The 25,013-nt window shown below is 34.7% G+C and overlaps 1 protein-coding gene across 1 annotated transcript in view; it reads right to left on the bottom strand.

The window, feature by feature from the left end:
• Positions 1 to 11,591: 11,591 nt before the first annotated feature.
• Brr2 (U5 small nuclear ribonucleoprotein l(3)72Ab) overlaps positions 11,592 to 25,013 on the bottom strand; it is a 486,889-nt gene continuing 473,467 nt past the window's right edge. Inside the window, exon 43 of the mRNA XM_090392214.1 lies at positions 11,592 to 12,003. Within this exon, the coding sequence (XP_090248340.1) occupies positions 11,755 to 12,003 (249 nt within the window). The 3' untranslated portion in view covers positions 11,592 to 11,754. The remainder of the gene's footprint in view (positions 12,004 to 25,013) is intronic.

The raw sequence follows: 25,013 nt of genomic DNA on the forward strand, positions 1-25,013 counted from the left end.
TGCAAGTAACAAGTTAATCTGACACTGCTCAGAGAGAAGTGTCTCTACAGATAAATTGTATGCTTGCGCGCGTCTGTGAGATACGAAACTTTTATTATTGGTGTGTGTTCGTGGTCAGGGAGAACTATTTTTTGTAAATCTTATTTTATTCTGTTAAAATAACAATTATTTATTTATTATAGATACAAGGCTGAATTATGACGTGTTACTGTTGAAATATGAAAATTATATTTTTTTCAATTATTGTTACATGAAACAAATACACTGCGAATACAAATCTAATGCAGCGCCGGAATTATCGTGTTCGGGCCAATTGCCGATATTCATTTGCGCTTATCATTGCATGTAACAAGTGAATCCGACACTGCTCGTTTCAGTAGTTCACTACAGATAAATTGTATGCCTGCGCACGTTATTTCTGTGAGATATGAAACTTTTATTAGTGGTGCATATTCATGGTGAGGGGAACTATTTTTTGAATATTTGGTGAATTATTTTATTCTGTTAAAATAACATAATTATTTATTTATTATAGATACAAGGCTTAATTATGACGAGTGTTGTCACTGTTGAAATATGAAAATAATTATATTTTTTCAATTATCTTCACACGAAACAAATGCACTGCAATCTAACGCATTGTCGGAATTATTGCGTTCAGCCAATTGCAGCTAGACTCACCGATAATCGTTTGCACTTGTCATTGCATCTAACAAGTGAATCAACCAACCGCAATGTATCCTCGAACCAGAATGTATAAAATCGATTGCTGGATACAATGTTCCATTTATAACTGTTGCATTTTGAAGAGCTTTCCTCTTGGCACCTTTTCCAGATCAACAAAACTTAAATACAAATCCTTTTATTCTCATGATTTCCCAGCTATATATTTTAAAGTGAAAATCTGATCCTGACAACCTCTGTTTGGCCCGAACGTAGCTTGTACTCCAAGATTCTCCACAATTTTTCTTAGCCGTTTCTCAAGATTGCATGCATAAATCTTACCAGGAATACTTAGTAGAGAAATTCATCTGTAAGTCTCATATTCATATTTATTCACTTTTTTATAGATGGTTACTATGGGTATTCTACTTCAGTCATTTGGAATTAGACCTTCTGACCAAGCTGCCTTCTAAATTATGCAGTGCAGCGACTGTAAATTTTATACCTCCATATTTTAGCATTGCTTGTCAAATATCAGCTACTCCAGCTGCCTTTCCACATTTCAAGTTTGTGATAGATTTTTCTACTTCAAGAATGGATACATTCTAGATGACATTCCTGTTGAGTGTTTTCTACCACCATACTGTCATTGCTTGTTTCATTTTTTATATATTTATTTATTTTACCACATTTGTGATATTTATTTTCTATTTTCTTACTAAAGTCATCCCATATCTCTTGTTTAGCTAACTACACAATCTTTGCTAACATTTTTCTTTGTATTCTCTAAGAGCACAAGCTGACTTACTTGCTAGGAACTTTCGATATGCTTTATTCTTTTCCTTGGCTACCTCCTTAACTTTCTGAGTCCACCATAGTGCTTAGATTTTTTTTAGTGAATGAGACATTACCTATTTCTTGTATCTTCTCTCCATGTGAATTTGCACACATTTTTAAATTGAATCATGGCCTTTACAATAACTAATACATGTCCTGAACAGAAATCCAGCAGGCATTTACCATTATTGTTAGCTTTGCACTTTTCTGAAATTTTCCCAAATATTTCTATATCTCTGGTAATCATTTAATACTCTGCTGTTTAGATCTCCAAAAAGGACCAACTTTTTCTTTTTCATCATGCCAGCTGCCTTCTCTAATGTCTCAAAAATTTCATTCATTCATTTCTTGATGGAACCTTCTGTGGGACCATAAGCACAGGAAAGTCTCATTGTCCAGTTCTCCATTGTGATATTTGTCCACATCATTCTACTTTATTTTGCCTGCCATTCAAGATTATCCCCATATTTTGTATTGAATGTGATAGCTACTTCCTGTTTTCCGATTGTTATTACCTGAATATAACATTTTGTGTTTGTTGCTTAGAGAGAGCTCACCTGTTTCTTGTCTTCTTTGTTTCTGTTACACATATTATGTAGATCTGCATAAGGGAGGTTCTAAGACTGCAGTAGACCAATCATTATCTCAGTCATGCTGCTAAAACTACTAGAAAAATAGGTAAAAAAGGGAATTCAAGAATGGATAGATAAAATATGATAATGTATGAGGGTCAACATGGCTTTATGAAAGGTTGGTAATGCCTTAGTAATTTATTAACTTTTTATATAATAGAGAAACAGATGAGTTGGATAAAGCAAATAGCTGCATGTTAATTTTGGAAAGGCATTTGACAGAATACTGCATAAAGCTGTTAAACAAATTAGAATAAATAGGGATGACCTGACACTGGTTAAGTGTCAGGTTCATCCCTAAGTGTCAGTATGAGCAAAAGTAAATGGGTGTCAGTTTAATCTCAAGAAATGTGAAGTGATGCATTTTGGGATAAATAGATTACAAGCTGTGTATCACATTCATGGCACTGCTCCAGGAAATAGATGAGGCTAGAGATTTCAGCACGGTCGGTAGAGAGAGTTAAAGTTAAGAGGACATATAGCTAAGGTAGCCCATATTATTATTTGGCTATTGAAGAACACATACAAGATAAGGAAGTTATTCCTTTTCATAAGGCGTTGATACGCCCACATCTGGATTACTGTGCTCAAGTCTGGTTTCCTCAGTCTGTTAGGGTTGAGGAAGTGATGGAGAGGATTCAGAGTTGAGTAAGCACAATAGTGAATGGCCAATAGATTGAGAGTATGTGGATTGCAAAAGTAGGTTGATAGGAGAAAAAGGTTTCTATCATATCCCCTCTTTAAGTTGCTTAAAGGGTTTTATAGGATAGCTTATGACACAGTCTACAAGTTGCTCCGTGCAGTCCCATGCAAAACAATAGCAAACTAATCGATAACATGCTAAGAAACCGCCTGTTCCAAGTGTGTATGGACGAGAACAAAAGTAAACAAAGAACACTGGATAATGGATTACCACAAGGGTCAGTTCTGGCTTCCCTCCTTTTTAACTTATACATCGCAGATATGCCTCATACAGCCTCTAAGAAGTTTTGCTATGCTGATGACATTGCTCTAGCCACTAGACATACCAATTTTACTACAATGGAAGATACACTAACAAACGACCTTGCAGTCCTAGATGAATACTTCAGCAAATGGAGATTATGCCCAAATCCTAGAAAAAACATGTTTCATGCTTCCATCTGAACAATAACCAGGCTAACAAAGAACTCATGGTCTACTTCAACCACAAACTGCTACACTACAACAGATTACTGAAATATCTGGGCATCACTCTAGATAGAACACTATCTTTTAAACCGCGTTTCATTAACACAGCATCCAAGCTAAAAACAAGAAACAATATACTGCAAAAACTATGTGGAACAACTTCGGGTGCCTCAGCAACAACGCTTCGCTGCACTGCTCTTGGCCTCGTTTACTCTACAGCTGAATACTGCTCACCTGTATGGCTGAACAGCGCCCATGTGTATTTGGTTGATGCCCAGCTTAACACCACTATGCGCCTTATTTCTGGAACTGTAAAATAAACCCCAACCTACTGGCTCCCAGTGCTAAGCAACATCTTGCTTCCACACATCCGCAGATCCAACTTTCTTCTACATGAATACAGCAAAATCATGGAAATCCAAAATTTTCCAATCCATGAAGACATCCCACACCTAAAAATAAACAGGCTAAAGTCAAGACACCCTCCAATCTTAACAGCAAAAAATCTTGCAGAGACAAGTTTCAACATGAAGTGGAGAGATCCTGGTGTAACACTTCAACAGGGATCTTCCATGAATTAGTGGACCCAACACAGATACCTTCGGGTTTTGACCTACCTTGAAAAACTTGGGCACACCAAGTTTTCTGAGGTAGGTGAATCTGCACCAACCATGGCAGATGTGCAGACCACCTTTACAAATGGGGCATGATTGCCTCACCCAGGTGCGACTGTGGATCACCCTGCCAGACAATTAATCATATTATAGCAGAATGTGTCCTACATGCATACAGTGGAAACTTGTCAGACTTCATCCATGCTACACCAAGTGCAGTCGACTGGATAATCAACCTAGACATTCAGTTGTAGCCTATTCCTGATTCTTGAGTGTCTCTTTTATGACTGTATTATGTCTTATTATTGTACATATGTCTATTACTATGTCCATATATATTAAGGATCAATGTAATGTAACTTTTCGTGTGTGAGCCATATGCTAAATAAATAATAAATAGGATAGATGCAGGGGAAATGTTTCAGCACTTGGCTAGATGGACCAGAACAAGGATTCATCCCTAGAAGTTGAAGAAAGGTATGGTTAGCAGAGGTGTTTGATTAGATTTTTTGGTTGGAGTAGTGAATGAGTGGAATGGGTTGTCAAAGTCAATTGTCAGTGCTTTGTCTGTTAATGGGTTCAAGGAGAGGTATGATAGTTTGTGTGGATAGATTGGATCTCTCGCAATTAGTCGTCGGACTTCATGGAGGTGCCCATATTATAATAAAAATCATATACTCCCCTCGAGGAACATGGCCCTCCCACGGAGGTGAGGCTTGCATACTTCAATGATGTTGAAAGCTATGCTGATGGTAGCATAGCTATCAGAAGGGCAACCCTTGTCACAAGTCTTAATTGATGAGCCAGAGTAACAGTGTTCCATCCCCCATCTAAATGGTGAAAAGCAAGAAGAAATCCATACTGGATCAGTCGTTGCCCAGGCCATCAAGGACTACTTCAGATGTTGTGGATGTTGGACATCAGATGACAAGTGGACTACAGGACCCATATCTCCTTGCTGGGCAACCTAAGCAGGTAGTTGAAAAGCGACTGGAAGAAACCAAACGTAAAAAATGGACTGTAGAAGCAAACAGAGAAGTCATGACATGTGTTTTACAGATCAACAGCAGAAATAGCATATATATATATATATATATATGCGTGTGTCTTATTATATATACACTAATATATTATATATTAGCATATCAGCTCTTCAGCCAAAAGACTGTGGGTTCAAATCCTGCCGTGGGCATGGTTTGTGATTGTCTGTGGAAATGCCATTGGTGCAGAGAGCTGCAGAGTAGATGCCATCGCTTGATGAGTCTGTACTCCCTGGAGGTGTCATGTATTAAAATTTTCAATATTTTTCTGTACTATCATCATTATTTTAAAATTACTGAACTGCATTGTTCTTATTTCATGTGTACATATCCTCTTCCTTTCAAGTATATATTAGGCTTCGTGGCCTGTTACGTTCATATTAGTTCATGAACCCATTATGATTCGAAACTGCAACAGCTTCGAAGATAAGGTGGTTTTAGTCCTATGTCTGTAGATGCATGTATTCACAGTGCTGGTCTGCCTGTTCTGTGGGATGTAAAACCTCAGTCATTATTATCAAATTCCTGCCATGTACCCTCAAGGGGTGTAGAGGATATGATAGTACTACATGAAAAACTTACATCACTAGTAACTTCCTATCTAAAATTTTCCTCCAAATCAGTCTGTTACCTGTCAAGATTCCACCATTATCAGATCTTATATTTCTATCTTCTAAGGCACTTTTTTCCATATCATTCCACCTATATCTTGGTCTTTTTCCTTCCAATCTGGCAGAGAACACTTGTTTTGCTAATATTTCCTCTCCCATTTTGTTTAAGTGAACCACACCACCTGAGATTAGCTAACCCACTCTGGATGCTAACAATATTAAGTTCTTTCTTAATATCCTCGTTTTTAATATGATATTGCCATTGATGCCATCTGTTCATACCCCCTATTCTTTCTCAGGACTCTCATATCTGCAGTCTCTAGTCTTTGGTATAGTGTTTGGTATACTTCTGACGCAGCTCTCATATCCATAAGTTAAAATTGGTTTGAACTGTCTTGTATCCAACTAATTTAGTGTTTTGGCTAATTTCTCTCTTATTCCATATAAATTTATCCAGTTGACTTCCTATCATACCAGCTTTATTGACTCTATTGTCTATTTCCATATTTAATTTACCATCTTCACTAAAAATTGTGCCTAAGTAGCTGAAATATTTCACTTGTTCTATAGGTTCTCCATTCACAATGCAGTTGATATTTTCAATGCTTCTGGTGATTTTCATTTTCTTTGTCTTGTTATTGCTGACCTTTATACCATATCTATTACAACAGTTATTCAATTTAGTCAGGGAATCTTTCAGACTTGTAGTGGATTTATTTAGAAGTATAATGTCGTCCACATAAAGCAAAGAGCTGAGATTAACACCTCCTATTTTGATATCAGGTTTAATACCACTTTCCTTCATAATGTGAGCCATAAAGATAATGAATAACAGAGGTGATGATGTACATTTTTGTCTGACACCAGATTTTATATTAAACCATCTTCCTGTACTTCCTTCAATTCTAACTGCAGACTTACAACTCAAATAAAGACTAAGTATCACTTGACATAATGCCCCATTGACAACATATAACTGTGGCGTTTTGAATAGCTTCTCTCTCTCTCTTGGCACCTTGTCATATGCCTTTTCCAGATCTATAAAACTCCCATGATTTCTCAACTATTTGTCGTAAAGTGAAAATCTGATCCTGACAGCCTCTATTCGGCCTGAAACCAGCTTGTTCTTCACCAAGTTTCCCTTCCACAATCCTTCTCAACAGTATCTCAAGTACACTTGCGTAAATCTTAACAGAAACACTCAGTAGGAAAATACCTTTGTAATTCTCACATTCACTTTTATTTCCCTTTTTATATATGGTACTATGAGAACTCTACTCCAACCATTTGGAATTCGTCCCTTTGTCCAGGCCTTCTGAACTGTAAGACTTTTATACCTCCATACTTGAGCATTTCTGGTCGAATATCATCCACTCCAGCTGCCTTTCCACATTTCAGGCTTTTTCTACTTCAAGCATCAATATGTATTCCTGATTGCATGCCTGGTCAGCATTTTTTTTTTTATCACTGTGCTGTCATCACTGCAAGTTTAGCAATTTTTCAAAGTAATTACTCCATGCATCAAGGATATCTTTTTTCACCAGTTTTCATGTCACCTTTATCATCTCTAATTCCTTTTACAGCACTGTTTCCTCCATTTCTGAGCTTCTTCACAACACTAGAATATCTTACCACCTTCTTGATATTTATTTTCTATGTTGTTACCAAAGTGTTCCCATTACTTTTATTTAGCTAGTTTTACAGTGTTTAGCTTTCTTACATTTATCTCTCTATTCTCTAAGAGCACAATCTGACTTATTTGCCAAGAACTTTTGATACGCTTTCTTCTTTTCCTTTTCTTTCTCTTCAACTTCTTGTCCACCATCAGAAAAAAAAAAAAAAAAAAAAAATCAGCTAATGCCTTTTTCTTCCCGTACAGGGAGTAGGTGAGGCTGTTTACCCTATCTAACTTTTGGAGACTGAGTGGGCAGTTCAATCTCCACTGGTACCCAATTAGAGATAGCTGGCCCAAGGCTATCACTAATTAAGTAGCAGCATTGAAGAGAGACGGCTCAACAAGTGCTGCCATCTCGTGGTCCCTAACCTTAACACAATACTGTATATTGTCATTATTTCAGACAATAATGTCTGAAATAATGTGGGTTCTACGGTCAATTTTCTTGAGTTTATGGGATGAAAAACCTGAGTTTCCGGGAGAAAATACGTGCTTGCCCGTGTCAGAGATCGACTAACTCGGGAACTGGTCAAAAAAAGGCTTAGAAAAATTTCCTCTAGTCGCTGACTAGATTCAAAACAAAGTCTTCCTTCATGCGGTTAAGCGCTGTGGTGTGTAAACACCACATCCACTGAGCTACACAGGCCCCTTGGAGTTCTGATTTTTCTATCCTTGTAGACAACCTCACCACATGTCTCTCTGTCTGAATCAAATCAATGCTTTCTTCAGGGCAGTGAATCTCCAAGGTTTGATTCCTATTCTCAAACTCTCATTTTTTCTTCAATAATGTTTGTGTGTGTTAGTCTACAGTTCACATTTGAGAGCTGCTCAACTTTTATTCGCTTTAAAATTTTCTTACATGTTCTTCTTTTCTGCACGAAATTCAATTTTATCCTGCTCAAGACTAAATGGTGATCACTTCCAATTTCAAATCCTCTGTATACTCTAGTGTCCTGCACCAGGGAGAAAACATCACTATCAACAATAAGTTTCAGTAAGGAAATACCGTGAGTAGACATATTACTCACTATTATAATAAAGGAATTAACTCACAGAATATTCTTTATTCGTAGAATTTTCGCCATCATCAGTACATGTACAAAGGCTAATTAAACAATAACTGTTATATTCACAAAGCGCCACCTAAGTAGCTAAAGTTAAATTTCCTAAATTTATTTAAAAGAAAAAATTTTTTTTTTGTTTCAATACATATAAATATATATACAATTAAAGACATAGACCATCGGATCTGTTTAGGTTAGGGGAGTGAAGTAACGTTTCATGTTTCTTTGTAAAGCCGAACCGACTTTTGTGAATGATTTTTGTCTTGTTCCACTGAACTCTGTCACCAGACAGAGTTCAGTGAGTTAGGGTTCAATTTCAAATAATTAGACATAGTCAATTTATTTGAATTTGTAATAAAGTCTGGTTATTTTTCCTTCAAAACCAGTTATACCAACAAATCGAAGGAACAGCAATGGGTAATCCAATATCTCCTGCTATTGCCAACTACTTCATGGAGCACTTCGAACAATGTATCTTTGACAACTTTACACCCAGACCTAACCTTTGGTTCAGATATGTGGACGACATTTTTACCATATAGAAGGGCACTTCGGAAGAATTTCAACAGTTTCTTTCAAAAATAAATACATTTCATCCAAGGATCCAGTTCACCCTAGAAGTAGAAATAAATAAGCAGTTAGTCTTTCTAGACCTCTTAATTCTATGCCAAAGAGATGGATGGTAACCTACAATTCACAGTCTATAGGACGGAGACTCATACAGGCCAGTACATCCATGCTGAATCACATCACCATCCCAGTCAAAAGGCAGGTACCATAAAAATACTAGTTCATAGAGCCCACTCCTTTTGTTCTTCAGAAGAACTAGTACAAAAAGAATTACAATATATTAATTCCTCCTTCATATCCAATGGTTATAAGAATTCCTTCATAAAAAGAGCTTTAAGTAGTCGCACTCCAGCATCCTCTTCAAATACAGAAGAACCTACGCATATACCTATCCCCTATGTACAAGGCATTAGCGAATGCATAGCTAAAGTGTTAAAACTAAATATTTGTGTGGCCTTTCGACCTGTCAGAAAAATCTCCACATTCCTCACATCTCCAAAGGACAAGCTCCCACATCTCAACTATCCATGTGTCTACCATATTTCCCTGCTCTTGTGGGTTATCATATTTCGGACAAACAGGAGATCTGCTCTGATCCGGTTAGAAGAACACAAGTCGTACATCCATACTTTGAACCTGAACAGTCTGGACTTGCAGAGCATGCCATCAACACCAGACATAGAGTTCAGCAGAACAAGACAAAAGTCATTCACAAAAGTCGGTTCCTAATGGAACGGTTTTACAAAGAAACACGTGAACTGTTACTTCACTCCCCTAACCTAAACAGATCCAATGGTCTACATCTTTCCCCCTTGTGGGAGATAGTACTCTATAAATAAGCAAATTTTTCCTAACTTGTAATTGTATACACACACACATATATTTATATATATAGAAAAAAAAAATTTTTTTAAAAAAAAATAAATTTAGGAAATTTAACCTTAACTACTTAGTGGCACTTTGTGAATATAACAGTTATTGTTTAATTAGCCTTTGTACCTGTACTGATGATGGCTGTGATACTCAGGCGAAAATTCTACAAATAAAGAAGAATTTACGTGAGTTAATTCCGTTATTATAATAGTAAACAAAACTATCAACAATAACCATTCACATTCACAATAAGTATTTAAAATTCATACATCACTAATTCCTTTAATAATTCTAACTTTACTGTTCTTAATAGCATCACTATCTTTTATCATTTTTAAAAGAATTTATCACTTCTTTAGTTTCTTTCACAAGGATCATGTCATCTGCATAATCTCAAATTATTTCGTTTTTTTACTTCCAATTTTTATTGGATTATCATCATATTCAAGCATTCTTATAATGCAGTCACTATAAAATTAAAAATATGGAGTGATGATAATCATCCCTGTTTCACATATTTCTCCACTCTGTTTTCCAAAAGTTGTTTTATTGAAGTTTCTTGGTTGGCATGCAGCTCTAATAAATAGATGTTTAGGTATTCCCATAACTCTCATCATTCAACAGTCTATTATAATGAATGCTTTTTTTTTATGTATTATACAATTTCAATTATATATATTTTTCTTTTTATAATCAATATAATACAAGAATCCTTTCTTTTTGAAATTTTTCATTCTTTCCAAAAACCATCTTATGTGGTTTCTAGTTTTACTACCTCTCCTAAAATTTACCTGTATTTGTGGATTTCTCTACTCATATATAGTTTCTGTCAATTACTGTTGACAAATCTTTCCTTTCATGTGAGTCAGTCAGTTTCAACAATGCTCTTTAATTGGAAAGACCTGGTTCAAATCTTGTCTAGGATACGAAGAATCTTTATCAGGGCTTTTCAACTGAAGATGAGTTAGCTAGTCTCATATGAAGATGGCAGGTTTTTTCTCCTGAAAAATAGGCATACCAACCAGAAGAACACATATTTTACAGACATAACACTGGCCTTAGGTGCTTCGGCCATAACCCAAATCAACCAACCAACCTTGCATGTGAAATTCATGCAACAATCTGACATCCTCTTGCATTTGATTTTTTGGAATTAGGATTTTTTATTCGAAAGTGTTTATTGATGTTTTCCAATCTCCAGGCCACTATACTTTCTTCCAAATATGTTGACATATTATAGTTAATATCACTACACTTTTATTCCTGATTTAACAGTTTCACTGACATTTTGTCAGCTCCAGGAGCTTTTCCTTTTGCAAATGATCCAGTGACCACACCATGCCACTTTTCATTGCAGCAGGCTCCTCAAGGAAATATCTCCTTTCAGACTTTCCTACAATGTCAATATCTTTCTTATAAAACTCCTCTATATATTCCTCAAAACTTTATTTTTTACTTCTTCCTCTATTAAACCTGTTTCAAATTGGGTAAATTTCCAGTAACATCATTCATCTTTCTAAAAAGACCTTTGTTCTCCCTGTGATATTATTGGAAGTTTTTCCACATGGTCATACTATAAATTAAAGATATCAAAAAATATATACTTGGTTTAATCCTTTATCCAAGTATATAATTTCTTGGTATCTTTAACATGTGATATTATGTTCTTCCTGAGAATGAGTAAGCATGACTATTAATTGAATATAATATTAACTTAATTATTAACTTGAATGATGATTTCTCCAAGAAATCAGTTCACAGTTTATGCTATTTTCATGACATTAAGATATCAAATATTACTGAAAGGTTAGGTATTAAAATAAATATATAATGTTTACACTGCAAATGCATAAAAAATTTCATTCTCTATCTTAATACAAGATGACAAGTTTAATAATGATAATACATTACTTTTGACAATTATACAGAAAGATGAATATGTACAGAGATCACTAACATTTCAAGATTCATAGTGCTGATTTACAAGATGTGCAATAAAACAATTTTAGTCACTGTCACTATCGCTTGCTTTCCCACTGTAAATCTGTCCAACTCTGATGTTAAATTTATATTCCTGGTCACAACCCATATAAGCATCACTCATGAAATACAAAGTATATGTATGATCACCAGGATTTGGAGCAACAAAATCTAACTTCACTTTGGCTTTCTGCTGAAGGGTTAGCCTTTTGATAGAAATCAATGAGTTACTTTTAGGATCACCAATCACTACCCACCAGCCTTCTTCACGTTTCTGCAAGAAAATTGTTAGAAATGAAAGAGCTAAATGCTAAAAGATATATTTTGATATCTAGTACTTTCATAGATAATTCTAACAATATTTTAGTTTTAATAATGGCAACCTCTGAAAAATGGCATCATTATTGATTCATAATATGGAAAAATCAATTACTACCACTTTTTAAAACCTAATTGCTTAAATAAAAAAAAAACATCGCACAAATACAAAGTATATGCACGATCACCAGGATCTGGAGCAACAAAATCTAACTTTACTTCGGCTTTCTGATGAAGGGCCAACCTTTTTGATAGAAATCAGAGTTACTTTTAAGATCACATATTTGTTCAGGTACTAATTACATGTATGGAGTTGAAGGGAAGTTCCAAAGAATTTCATCTCCTTAATTATTCTGTTGGATGCAACAACCCAAAATTTATCTTCTTAGCACCAAATATGAATAATGTCTTTGTGTTATTGCTATACTTTAGAATGCTTGATACTATCCAGAAGAGGGCAATCTATAATAAATAATGTCACTCTCACAAATTCTCTCTAATTGCTGTTTTATAGACTATGTTTTGGCATAGGTACTTTCGTGGGTACTGCTCTACCAAATTAGCTATTATTATTTCACTAAACATGTAAAAATGAGAGATGCTGTTAGTCACCATCCATACACAGTTTAGCTCCATACTTACTGAACCAAATACTTATCTTCCTTTTTCATTCCATCTGCCTCTAGTCTTTATAACAGCTTTTCAAGAAACCCATTAATAACTTCCTTCTTCCTCCTCCTTACTATTTTCCCACATGACACTCATGTTAGATTTTATGACCTTGTGTGTGGAATATCACAGCAGTACCAGATGCCTGATTTAAAATGTAACCCTAGCCTCCATCAGTCTCTGCATGCTTGAACGTAGAATTCGATTATTCAGAATTGTAGAAAACTCAGTCGTAATCAGGGAAAGCACTTGAAAATCATTCAAGTAAACAGTCATGTTAGTTTGTCATAATTCAGTTTAATACAGCATTTCAATGAAGCAAACTGAATCTTCTGAAGTAAAGAGTTTTTGCTATGAAATGATATTGTTCATGGGGAAAATAAGTATATGGTGATTTGTGTGGGCACACACAGATGTTCAATTTTGAAGAAACTGTTACTTTACATATCACCATGATACACTACTGCAGTTTATTGGTGCTAGATGGTTACAAAAAATATCATTATAATAAAACTGAGAAACACAGAATTCTTCAGAGAGCTGGCATAGTTGGATTAATCCTAAACAAATAAGGCTATGTGACTAATATATCATTCCTTCTAAATTTTTTTTTTTTGTTGCTCCACACACAAAAGGTGGCAAATCCATAATACATGGTACCATAGTGGGCTAAAGATTTATTTTTATTTTTATTTATTTTTTATATAATCCAGAAACAAAGCCTGCTCTAGAGACCAAACATGAACTTCATCTCTCACCTAAAAACAATCACAAACATCTATTCCTATGCCATAGGAATAGATTTGTGAATCTACTCTCCAGCCAACTGGCTGCAACCTGCAGCCAGTTGGCTGGCGAGTAGATTCACTAACCACTTGGTCAGCCAGGCTGACTAATTGCATGTCTTTTGACCAATTTGTCTTCTTTCTGAATGAAAAACCAGACTCTTTAGCAGAAAAGATAGACTGCAACCTCAGTTTTACACCACCTAACTGATTATTTTTCAATGAATGAAGACTTGATTTGCAGCACATTATCCTATTCTTTAGATATAATTTTGTATTTGCTTCATATAATTTCCTTATTTAATTCTGTGGTTATTATCAGATATTTTAAAGGAATGGAACGTGTAGTAGACATTTTTATAATAGATGACATGTACAGGAAAACAGAATTTGTTTAGCTTCAATATTTTTCATCCTATTCCTCTTACATTCCAGTTTGCTATATGTATTATATTTTGTCATTTCGATTTTTGTTTTATCTTTCCATTCCAGGGTTGTTTTCCATAGATTCCAATTAACTTTTCTGTTGGCTTAAAAGTAGATTAATATTCTCCATGTCAGGTGACTAGCCTAGCGATGGATAGTCCAGTGGTAGGGTTGCTACCTTAAGGCATCTGAACTAGCCTTCTTCCAAATTTAAACCCATAGGAGGAACAAGGTATATGAAAGGGAAAGAGTAGATTTTAGAAGAGACATAGATATAGGCTAGAAATTGAAAGACCCTATAGTCCTCGAATACTTTAATACCATAAGGGTCATAAAATAAAAAGAGTTGGCTGATAAGGCCTTATAGGAAAGATTAAAGTGAGTCGATCTTCCTCAAAGTACAGGAGGAAGAGAATAGTCCAGCTAAGGGGCTATTAAGATTGCCACTTCCATTAAAATCAAGATTATTGTCCCTTATGGCCCTATTGGTCCACGAGTCCTTATTCAATATATTCGGACCATTCTACCATATCTGGTGGGCTCCCCTATCTGCCACCCAGAGGACATGCTCTCTAAAGGTTACAGGGTCCCCCAAAACTGGAATATAAGAGGAATAGCAAATAAAGAAATAGAATTGGACCAAATATTAAATGAAAGAAAATTTCAAATAGCAGTAATCACTGAAACAAAAAAAGAAATTAAAAGGAATCATGAGAACTGAAAATTTTAATGTAATATATAGCGGAGTTGACAGAGACCAAAGAGCACAAGAAGGTGTTATGATTTGAATTCATAATTCCTTTTTAAAACAGTTAAAATATTATAAATTATGGAATGAAAGAATAATAGAAGCCAGAATAAAAATAGATAGAGGTTATTTAACAATAAATGGTTTATATGCCCCAGAAGAATAATATTGAATTTTATAATCAATTACAAAATATATATAATAAAATAAATAAAAATGATTATGTAATATTAGCAGGAGACATAAATGCAACAATTGGAAACATACTCTAAACAGGAAAGGTTATTCCTGTTTAGAATGGTTATTCTAAACAGGAATAACCTTTCCTGTTTAGAGTATTTATTGATAGATTTTGTCATCATCATACGTATCAAGGATTTAGGCCTAGCATGGCCTGTTCCAGCCTTAGAAGCCATCGTTTAAGAGGACGTCCTGGTTTTCTTTTTCCTAATAATCGATTTTGTAGTTTATAATAACCTTAAAATAATGAATTCTTTCTATAAACATAAAGACATACATAAATATATTTGGACAGCAAGAGGATGATCGATATTAGATTACTTTATCTTAAATGAAAAGACATCAAAGTTCTCTTTAGATGTTAGAGTTATTATTATTATTATTATTATTATTATTATTATTGTTCCGGGAAACTCCAAGGAGTCGACAGACTCATCGAGGGAGGCCCTAACATCATGTCAAGAACAACTATTCAACATTCACACAGTATCTATCATACCTTGCCTTGAACTCATTCACGGTCGTAGCACCCACAACAGACTCTGGAAGCTTATTCCACTCATTTACCACTCTCCAAGTAAAGAACCTAGCTCTAACACCCTTGTCAACCACGCACTTGCCCAGCTTCCATGCATGGCCCCTAGTCCTCCCACCACCAGTCATATTTTCAAAAATATCTTCTGGATCAATCTTATAAAAACCCTTCAGTAATTTGAATATCTCAATCATATCACCCCTCCTTCGCCTAAGTTCACAGAGAATATGAAATAAGTAGTGACTACTTCCTCGTTAAAATAAAATTAAGATTACCACCTAAATGGCTACAAATAACAAGAACAGAAAGAAAATTTGTTTATAAAACTAGATTATTAAGTGACAAATATACAATGGCTATATGAACAAAGAATTAAGCAATATTTAGATAAAATAAAATGAAATGAAGAAGCAGAAATAGAATGGCTTAATAGAAAAACAATACTAAATAGAGCAGCAAATGAAAGCTTAGGAAAGACCAAATAATGATTCAATAAGAAGAAAAAACTGAAGATATGGGAAGTACAATCAAAGAAATAATCAAAATGAAAAAAGAAGCATATCATATATAGTTAACAATAAAAGATTAGAAGATGAAATAGAAGATGAAAAAGAATAAGAGCCATAGCTAAAAGAGAGGTCAGAAAAAGACAGAGAATCATGAAACAAATTCGTTTCTCATTTATAACATGATTTATATAAAATAAGACCTAATGTTTATAAGATTTGAAACATTTAAGTATAGATACTAAAGAAAATATAAAATTAAACACCGAACTGAAATTAGAAGAATTTCTAAATTTCTATACAGAACTGTGGACAGATATAACTGGGAAACATTTAATGTAAATGAAAAGGAAATAACCAAAGAAGAATTAAAAATCAGCCTGAAAAAAATAAGAAATGGAAAATCACTTGGAGAAGATAATTTAGGTTCAAAGAAAGACTCTTATTATTCTTAAATAAAAGCTATTCAACAAGTAAGCCAATAACAGAATGGAAAAAAGCATGGTGATAGTGATCCCTATCTTTAAAAAAGGAAGTAGAGATAACCCTAAAAATTATACAGGTATAAGTATTCTAAATTCCTATTATAAAATATATAGCAGAATTTTAAATAAACTAATAAAATATTCTGAAAGCTTTATTATTATTATTTGACACCTCCAGGGAGTCCAAAGACTCATTGAGGGAGGGCACCTGCCTCCACCACTCAATCCACCAACTGGCCACAACTACACCAATGCCATCTACTGCTGACCACCACTAGTTTTTTCCACAGACAATCACAAACATCCATGCTCACAGTGGGATTCAAACCCGCAGCCTTTTGGCTGGAGAGCAGATATGCTAACTTGGCCTGGCTGGCTGAGTGGTTAGAAGTACAAAATGGATTTAGAAAAAAATTATCATGTATAGACCCAGCTTCTGCCGAAAATTAATAACAGAAAAAGAAGAGAATACAATTTACAACACATACTGCATTTATTGACTTTGAAAAAGCATTTGACAAAATTAAAAGAAGTATTTTATTTAACATATTAAAAGAAGGTAAATACCAAATAATATCCTAAAAGCTATCATATTTGATTATTCAAATACAAACAAGATTAAATTATGAACTCTTCTATCCAAGAGAGATAAACCAAGGAGTACGAAAGGGATATCCCCTTTCTGCAACTCTTTTTAATATTTATCTAAACGAAATAATAAAATGGAATAAAAATTTCCATCAAGATATTAAACTTTCTCCTACTGTGAACTTAAACAGTCTCCTTTTTGCTGATGACCAAATAATAATTACAAATTCTAAAGATAACTTACAGAGAGATATTTTAAATTTAAATGAAATAGCCAAAGATTATGGAATGATAATATTGACAGAAAAAAAAAAAAAAAGATGGACTTTAAAGGACAAGATCCAATAAGAACTAAAATAGTAATAGATAACACGATTTTAGAACACGTGAATTCATTTAACTACCAAGGATGTATGATTACATGTGAAAATGACAGGTATAATTAACTCTTTATCTTGGATTGTATATCAGTAATACAGAAAATGATATTAGAAAACGTAAACAATTGTCTCTAGGCTTCCATAACAACCTCCACCCCATCTGGAAATCATCATTAATATTATTAAAGACAAAATGAAGACTATACCATGCAACCAGTATATCCTTCTTCTTGTACTATATGCCTACAGATGTGAGACCCTTTGACACTTCTGCACATGTCAGAAGAAGGAAAATCCATTCCGATAATAGGGTAATCAATCCACTTGTGGGATGAATTGTTTATTATTACTATTTTGCTTGTGTAACAATTGGAAAATTTTACATTTATGCACGTGATTTCGCATGGTAATGAATTCGTACAGCCTCATTCATTTCTCCCCTTCAACATGAATTGACTCTTCTTGGCACCGAGCCAACTGAGGATCTGGGATCTATGGTCAGACAGTATGGTTCTCAAACCTGGACAAAAAAAAAAAAAAAATACAGACCTAATTAACTTCTTTGAAAATACATCTCAGATTGATCCTTGGATACACTTGGATGGACCGTGTCACTAACTCTACTATGCTAAATATGGCTAAGCAAGAACCAGTTTTCAATATAGTCAAAAAAACTACACTCATATGGTTTGGACATCAACTCAGAAACCCTGAAGTCTCACTCTTTTTGGAATCCATCATCCTGTACAAACCAAAAGATGGCAATCGCCATAGAGGAAGAGATCATGCAAACAATTTTGGCAATACATCCATGAAATCATCAATAGGCTGAACTGCAAAACTCCATCTGATATCTACCAGTTAGATCAAGATAGAGAGACTTGGAAGACCATAATTTGCAATCTTTAATTTTTAATGTTAATGTAAATCTCTTTTCCCTTTTCACATTGTATCATATTGTGAATAAACTATGATGATGATGAATTAACTCTATATTTAAACCTAACCTAGTTCAAAAACAAACCAGACTAAAAGTATATCAATTATTTTATCTTTGCCAAGTGATAGATGGCTTTCAAGAAAAACCACCAAAGAAGACAACAGCAATATTCTTGGCTATCACAGCTGCCTTCAATTGCATTTGGGGGACAAAAGTTAATAAAAATTGCATATGATACTGGAATAAGGGGTAACACCATCAATTTGGATTTCAAATTTCATGAAAGGAAGAAATATGAAAGTAAAAGTTAATGGAATTTATTCCAACATGCATCAAACTTGCTGGAGTCCCACAAGGTCTATTTTAAGCCCACTCTCATTTCTCATCTATATGAACAATATCCATCCTTACATAATAAATGACACAAAAATAGCATGCTATGCAGTAATCCTCAACAATCTGAAAAAGTCCTAAATAATTCAATTAAAGGGTTAGTAAGATGGTCAAAGGAACTTAAATTACAGATAAACCCAGAAAAAACAAAACTGACCATCTTCTCCACTCATAGAAAAAATAGACACAATTACAACCCCCAAATCAAAATATATAATACCAAAATAGAAAAAATAGTCTCCAAAATACTTAGGCCTAACCCTGGATACTGAACTGAGATTTACAACTCATATTACAAATATATCTAATCAAGCTCTTCAAAAGCTTAATATCATCAAAAAGCTTTGTGGAACAAAGTGGGATGCAAAACTGAAGACACTCATGCGACCCACAATGGAATATGCCTGATCAATCTGGGCTCCAACATCTACCAGCTCAAAAGAAAAACTTGGCAAAGTACAATCAAGAGCAGCAAAAATTATTATAGGTGCAGAATTATCCACAAATAATTTAAAATCTCAACAAAAGTGTGGGCTTCACATACTAGAAGACAGAAGAAAACCTAGAATAAAGAGATCATCTACTTTACAATATGATCATGAAATTAGAAAACAGATCGACTTAGAACACTTGTCCATTGGAATAAGCAAAGAGCCATTCTTTTCCACTATTCTACCAAAAAATACAATGATAAACTTAAATCTCCTAGAACCTTGTTCAAAAAAGATTCACAGCAAGAAAATAAAAGAAAAGGACTTGACACTATACATCACTTAAATAATCTAAACCATGTCACTGATGGATCATCTGATGAAGCACTCAACCAATGAGGTTCAGGGGTTTTGTAACTCTACCTGGAGGCGAGGAAATGCAAATCAAAACCACAGCTGGAAAAATAGTTCAAACTTCACTTGTGAATTAACAGCCATACAAACAGTCTCAAGTTCTATCTCTCAAATTCAGTAATAAACATTACAAAAGGAATAACCATCTACAGTGACTCAAAATCTATACTTGAAGCATTAAAAAATGGAAAAACAAAACAAAGTAGTTCATGAATGTCACACAGGAAATTCATGGACTATTAACAACTTTAAATTTGGAAAAATAAGAACTACACTGCAATAGATACCAGCCCATGTAAATATTGAAGGCAATGAAAGAACAGACAGACTAGCCAAAGAAGAAAGATACACTTACCTCAAAAATTACACCCACTATTACTAACTGATGCTAATTCTGTTGCCAAAATAAGATTTTGAACCAAACTATGAAGAAGAATGAAATCAGTGAAATTAATGAAAATAGAAAAATAATCACAATCATCACTAGACTAAGGATGGAACATTTTTAAGTCATGAAAATTCAGCCAGATGAGCTATGAAACATGCAAGAACTGTCCAGGAATTGAACTAACACCTGCTCATATCTATTCTTGTCTAGCAATTACTGCTGCTCTACTGCTATACAGAAAATTGACAATAACCCTAGAGAAAAGTTCTACTCCATCAAAGTTCAACAGATTGCCAAAGCAGTTTTACAGATCCATGATCATATTTAGAAGCTCTTCAATGGACTCAGCAACAACAACAACTAAAAGTATACAATACATTAGTCCTACCAGTCCTATTGTATGGAAGTGAAATCTGGACAATAAAACATAAAGACAAATGAAGATTAATAACAGCTAATAGAAGTTTATGAGAACAACTGCAAAATATATTCTAATCGATCACAAAAGAAATAAAGAATTTATGAAAGAATTAAACCAGGAATCAGTAATAGAAAAAATTAAAAAATATAAACATAAATGGATGGAGTACGTTGAAAGAATGAAAACAGAAAGACTAGCAAAACATTAGCCTTAAATTACAAACCACCAGGAAAAAGAAAACCAGGTCGTCCTCTAAACGGATTAAAAGATGACTTCTAAGGCTGGAACAGGCAACACTAGGCTTAAATCCTTGAAAAGCATGATGATGATGATGATTTTTCATCCTAGAGAGATCTGAGGCAGAGACATGAGCAAGTAAACACTTGCTGCCTGACTCATATCTTGTGATTCATATTTTGAATGTTGTCAACCCATCTTCTCTCTCTCTCTCGCTAAATAAATAGAATTTATTTAACTTCTAATAGAAGTTAAATAAATTCTATTTTTCTGTAATATGCTCAGTACTGAAAGAGAGACTGAATGCTGCCTGATGATTTAAAGAGTGAAGAGGGAAATGGGAATTTAAATATATTGTCGAGCAATGTTTGGTTTGAACTGGCCACTGGGTATCAGTGGTCATTTAAATTTAAATGACCACTGACAGAATTTAAATCCAGCATTTATTTTGGAAGACAACAGAAGACTTTATTGAATATGTAACTAAACAGTCAGGTATTATTGCGCTTGGTCAATCCAAGCACTACTAGGAGGCATCCAAATCCATATCATTAGACATAGCCAACATGATATGGTTACTCCATACATTGGTGATGTACTACACAAATTTTTGCCAGGTGATCCTATGCTGGGCTTTTCTTGACGCTTTATCTCGGAAACCTGTAACATCATGTGTCCATCTCAATGAGGGTTCATTTCTTACCCTTTTCCTGAGTATCCTCTATTACAACTCTGAGAAGTCTCCCCTTTTATTCTTTCCATTCAAAAGTATTTCAGCTTTTTTCTGTCAAAAATTTAGTCTTGGTAATCCTCTCCAGGACCAATTTATTTTGTCCTCTTTTCAAAGTACGAGACACTGAATAACTGTTTTATGGTCTCATATAAAACAGTTTTATTTCCTATCAGATCTCTTTACGTTTTAAGTTTCAGTTCCATAAGCCGGACTGTAAATATAGCACCATTGAGAATTCTCAGCTTTGTTTTGATAGTGATGGTTCCATCATTCCACATTTTACTCAGGTCAACTATCATCCTAGCTATTCTTAACTTTTTCTGATGACTTCTGAACAGCAATTTTTTACATTAATGATGGATTTGAGATACTCCAATTTGCTGACTTCCTAAATTATTTATCCATTAAGGTCACTCATTTCTCAGGCTGTTCTCTGTCTATACTTTCAAGAACCATAACTAGGAGGCATAACTGGTACACAGTGATTTTTCTCTGAGTATGAATGATCTTCTATAATCCAGATTGCCAATGAAATGACATTCTTAGTTCATTTTGTGCATTTAACTGAATGCAAGTTAATTCCTAGATGCTGACAGGCAGCTATTATTGAAATCTGGTATTTGAAATTATTACAAATATCTGTTTGCAGCATTTTAATAACCATTTCATTCACTGTTCTTGTGTGCACAATATTTGGAACACATTTGAAATTACACTCTAAGACCCCACTTAATGCTCAGGATATGTTTTTAGAATTTTTCTAAATGGGTCATTTTAACCTTATGTAAATAGGGCAAGGTGAAAACACAAACATGAATAGATCAGTATTGAACTATTATTCAACAATTATCATAACTGTTCTTACAGTACAATGATGCTAAGTTTAAAAAGGCACCTATACCAACTTTCATCACTTGATGCTCATCTGCTTCTAACCATCTAGCACTTGCAATTTTATATCCAGGGAAATGCTGTGCATCTATGATTTTTCAATTTAACTATTTTTTCTAGACATTACGCTCATAAAAGAAGAAATTCTTTAAACAATTCACACACCACTGTACAAGTTTAATAAATGTGTGCAAGTATTTCATACCATGTACGTCGAGGAATCAGTAATCGGTACATATTATCTCTTGTGAATTATGTATCATTGGAGAATTCGAGGGAATTATCAATTTACTGAGCATTTGCAACTCTCACTATGTAGTCAACTTTCAGTGCAGAATTCCCACAGGGCAAAGTTATTCTAAAGAAAATTCATCATAAGAAACTATTTTTGTGATCATTATGAGGTTGTTGTAGTGAGAGTTATTTGCCCTCAAGTAATGTTCAGGATGCTACGATAATTCTACCAATTAGGCTGACATTATATTAAACTGGCTCCAAAACATACTAGCTTTTCTTATTCTATTGTTATCTTCTTGATCTCTATGGAGTCACAAGGCTCATCATGAGAGGTCAATACAAAGTCCATCATACTATTCCTTAAACTCATTTACCATTTGTACTTTCACCACTCTCTCAGGCAATGCATTCCATGCTTCACCAATCTCCATGCAAAAATCTGCAAAAAACTTCTTACCCTTTTACTCACTACTTCTGTTTGTAACTTTCTTGCTACCCTCACCCACCTTTGGATGCAAGTTCAAAGAAACTAAAGTGGTTGCTCTTGATATTTCCAAGGCATCTGATAGAGTCTGGCATCATGGCCTCCTTACCATACTATCATCCTACAGTATTCCTCCCTCCTTCTCTTTGCAAATGGATTGCCAACTTCCTCTCTGGCCATCACTGTTGATTATGGCAGATGGTTTCCTTTCATCAGATCTCTCAATTAATGTTGGCATACCTCAGGTCTCAATAATATCACCTATGCTCTTCCTCCTATACATTAATCTCTCCCTGACATCCAGTCTTATTCATAGCTTTGCTAACAACAGCACTCTCCACTACTCTTTTTCATTTTTAACTGAGTTACCTGAGCCGTAGAAGGTTCTAGGGCTCAGGTAACTCATGCTTCAAGATCTTCTTTAATCAATCTCCTAAAACACTGTTTACGAGATTCTCAAGTGGGGTAAGGATAACCGTGGTGAATTTTAATGCCAACAAAATACAGTCTAGAAAGGTAGACTACTCCGCTCTTTCTTCCTCACGTTTAACAATATTTCTCTTGTTAACTAGCACCAATTTTTTCTCCTTGGATTAACTCTCACATCCAATCTATCCTGACATGAACACATCAAGTCCATAACTTCTTCAGCATCCAAAAAAACTTGGTATTCTTTTCTGTTCCAAACAGTATTTCTCTCCTGCTCAACTCCTAACACTTTATATAGCTCAAATCTACCCAACCTTAGAATACTGTTCCCACATTTGGGGTAGTGAACCTACAACTTCCTTTAGAATGCTTGACTGTATGCAGTTGCAAGCAGTTTGCTTAACTGATAACCCATCCCTCACTGCCTCCCTCCAGTCACTTTTTCACAGATGTTTGGTTGCTGCATTATGTCTCTTCTACAGGTATTTACATGGCCACTGCTTCTCTGAACTGGCTGCTCCAATTGCTCTACTTTTCTGTACTTATATATGAATGAGTAGTTGCCAGTCAACTGGTCCAAACTCACTGAACCAAATTCTGATCCTCTATTTCTTACACCGTTGCATTTTTTGAAGCAGTCTTCACCACACTCCAATGACTACAACCTTCAGGTTTTCAAAAAGCACATCAACATATTCCTCTCTTCCATCTCTCACTTACCCACACATGGCACTGTTGTGTCATAAGTCTTGGGACAACTTGTGAATGGGGCTGATATATATATATATATATATATACATACTTTTATATACTGACTGAGATCCGAGAATTAGAACAAACAATTAAATTTATTAAATACGCAACATGTTTCATCAGAGTGGCTGACTTCTTCAGGTGTGAGAGAACATAGAAAGCCAATAAAAAACACTATAAAACTATAAATTCGACTATAAACCACAGTTAACTTTGAACTGGAGCTATAGTTCAAAGTTAACTATGTTACATGAATTATTTTATCTTCTTCTTCTTCTTCTTCTTCTTTTTTTTTGGGGGGGGGGAGAGGCAGTCAATCTATTGCATGTTCCAACATTTTATTTTTTTTTTTAATTAGTGGATTTTTGTGTAGCAGGACTATTTTTGGAATGCCCTCAGGGGTGGGTCTATACTGACTGATGTCCTTCATTTACTCAAAGGAGATGGAAAAGAGGTCAGATTGTACACAAGGTTGTTCTAATTGTTTGAAGGCGAGATCAACATATGGATTTGGATTATTATTGACATGTTTTTTACAGCTGCATTCTTTGCAAAAGAGGGTTTGCCAGATGTTGCTGCCATGGTATATTGCCCCTTCATCTCTTGATAAGTGATGAATTGCTCTGTTTTTATTTTTTTTACCTGGCATGCCAGGTGGTCTCCCTAACAGTTAGAGAATTCTGGTGTTTTGCTATTAGTCTTCATTCTCATGATCTTTACTGCCACATCAGGCACAGATTGCAGAGCCATGACAGGCAGTTCGAGAATGACCGTATTTCTGACGTTTAAAGCAACATAAGGGGTTTGGGATATAGAGCCTTATATCATGGACAGTTGAGATATCCTGCTTTGA

The sequence above is a fragment of the Typopeltis vanoorti genome, chromosome 5 (genome assembly GCF_054136105.1).
Source record: "Typopeltis vanoorti isolate ZY-2024b chromosome 5, IOZ_Tvanoo_1.0, whole genome shotgun sequence".
Lineage (NCBI taxonomy): Eukaryota > Metazoa > Arthropoda > Arachnida > Uropygi > Thelyphonidae > Typopeltis > Typopeltis vanoorti.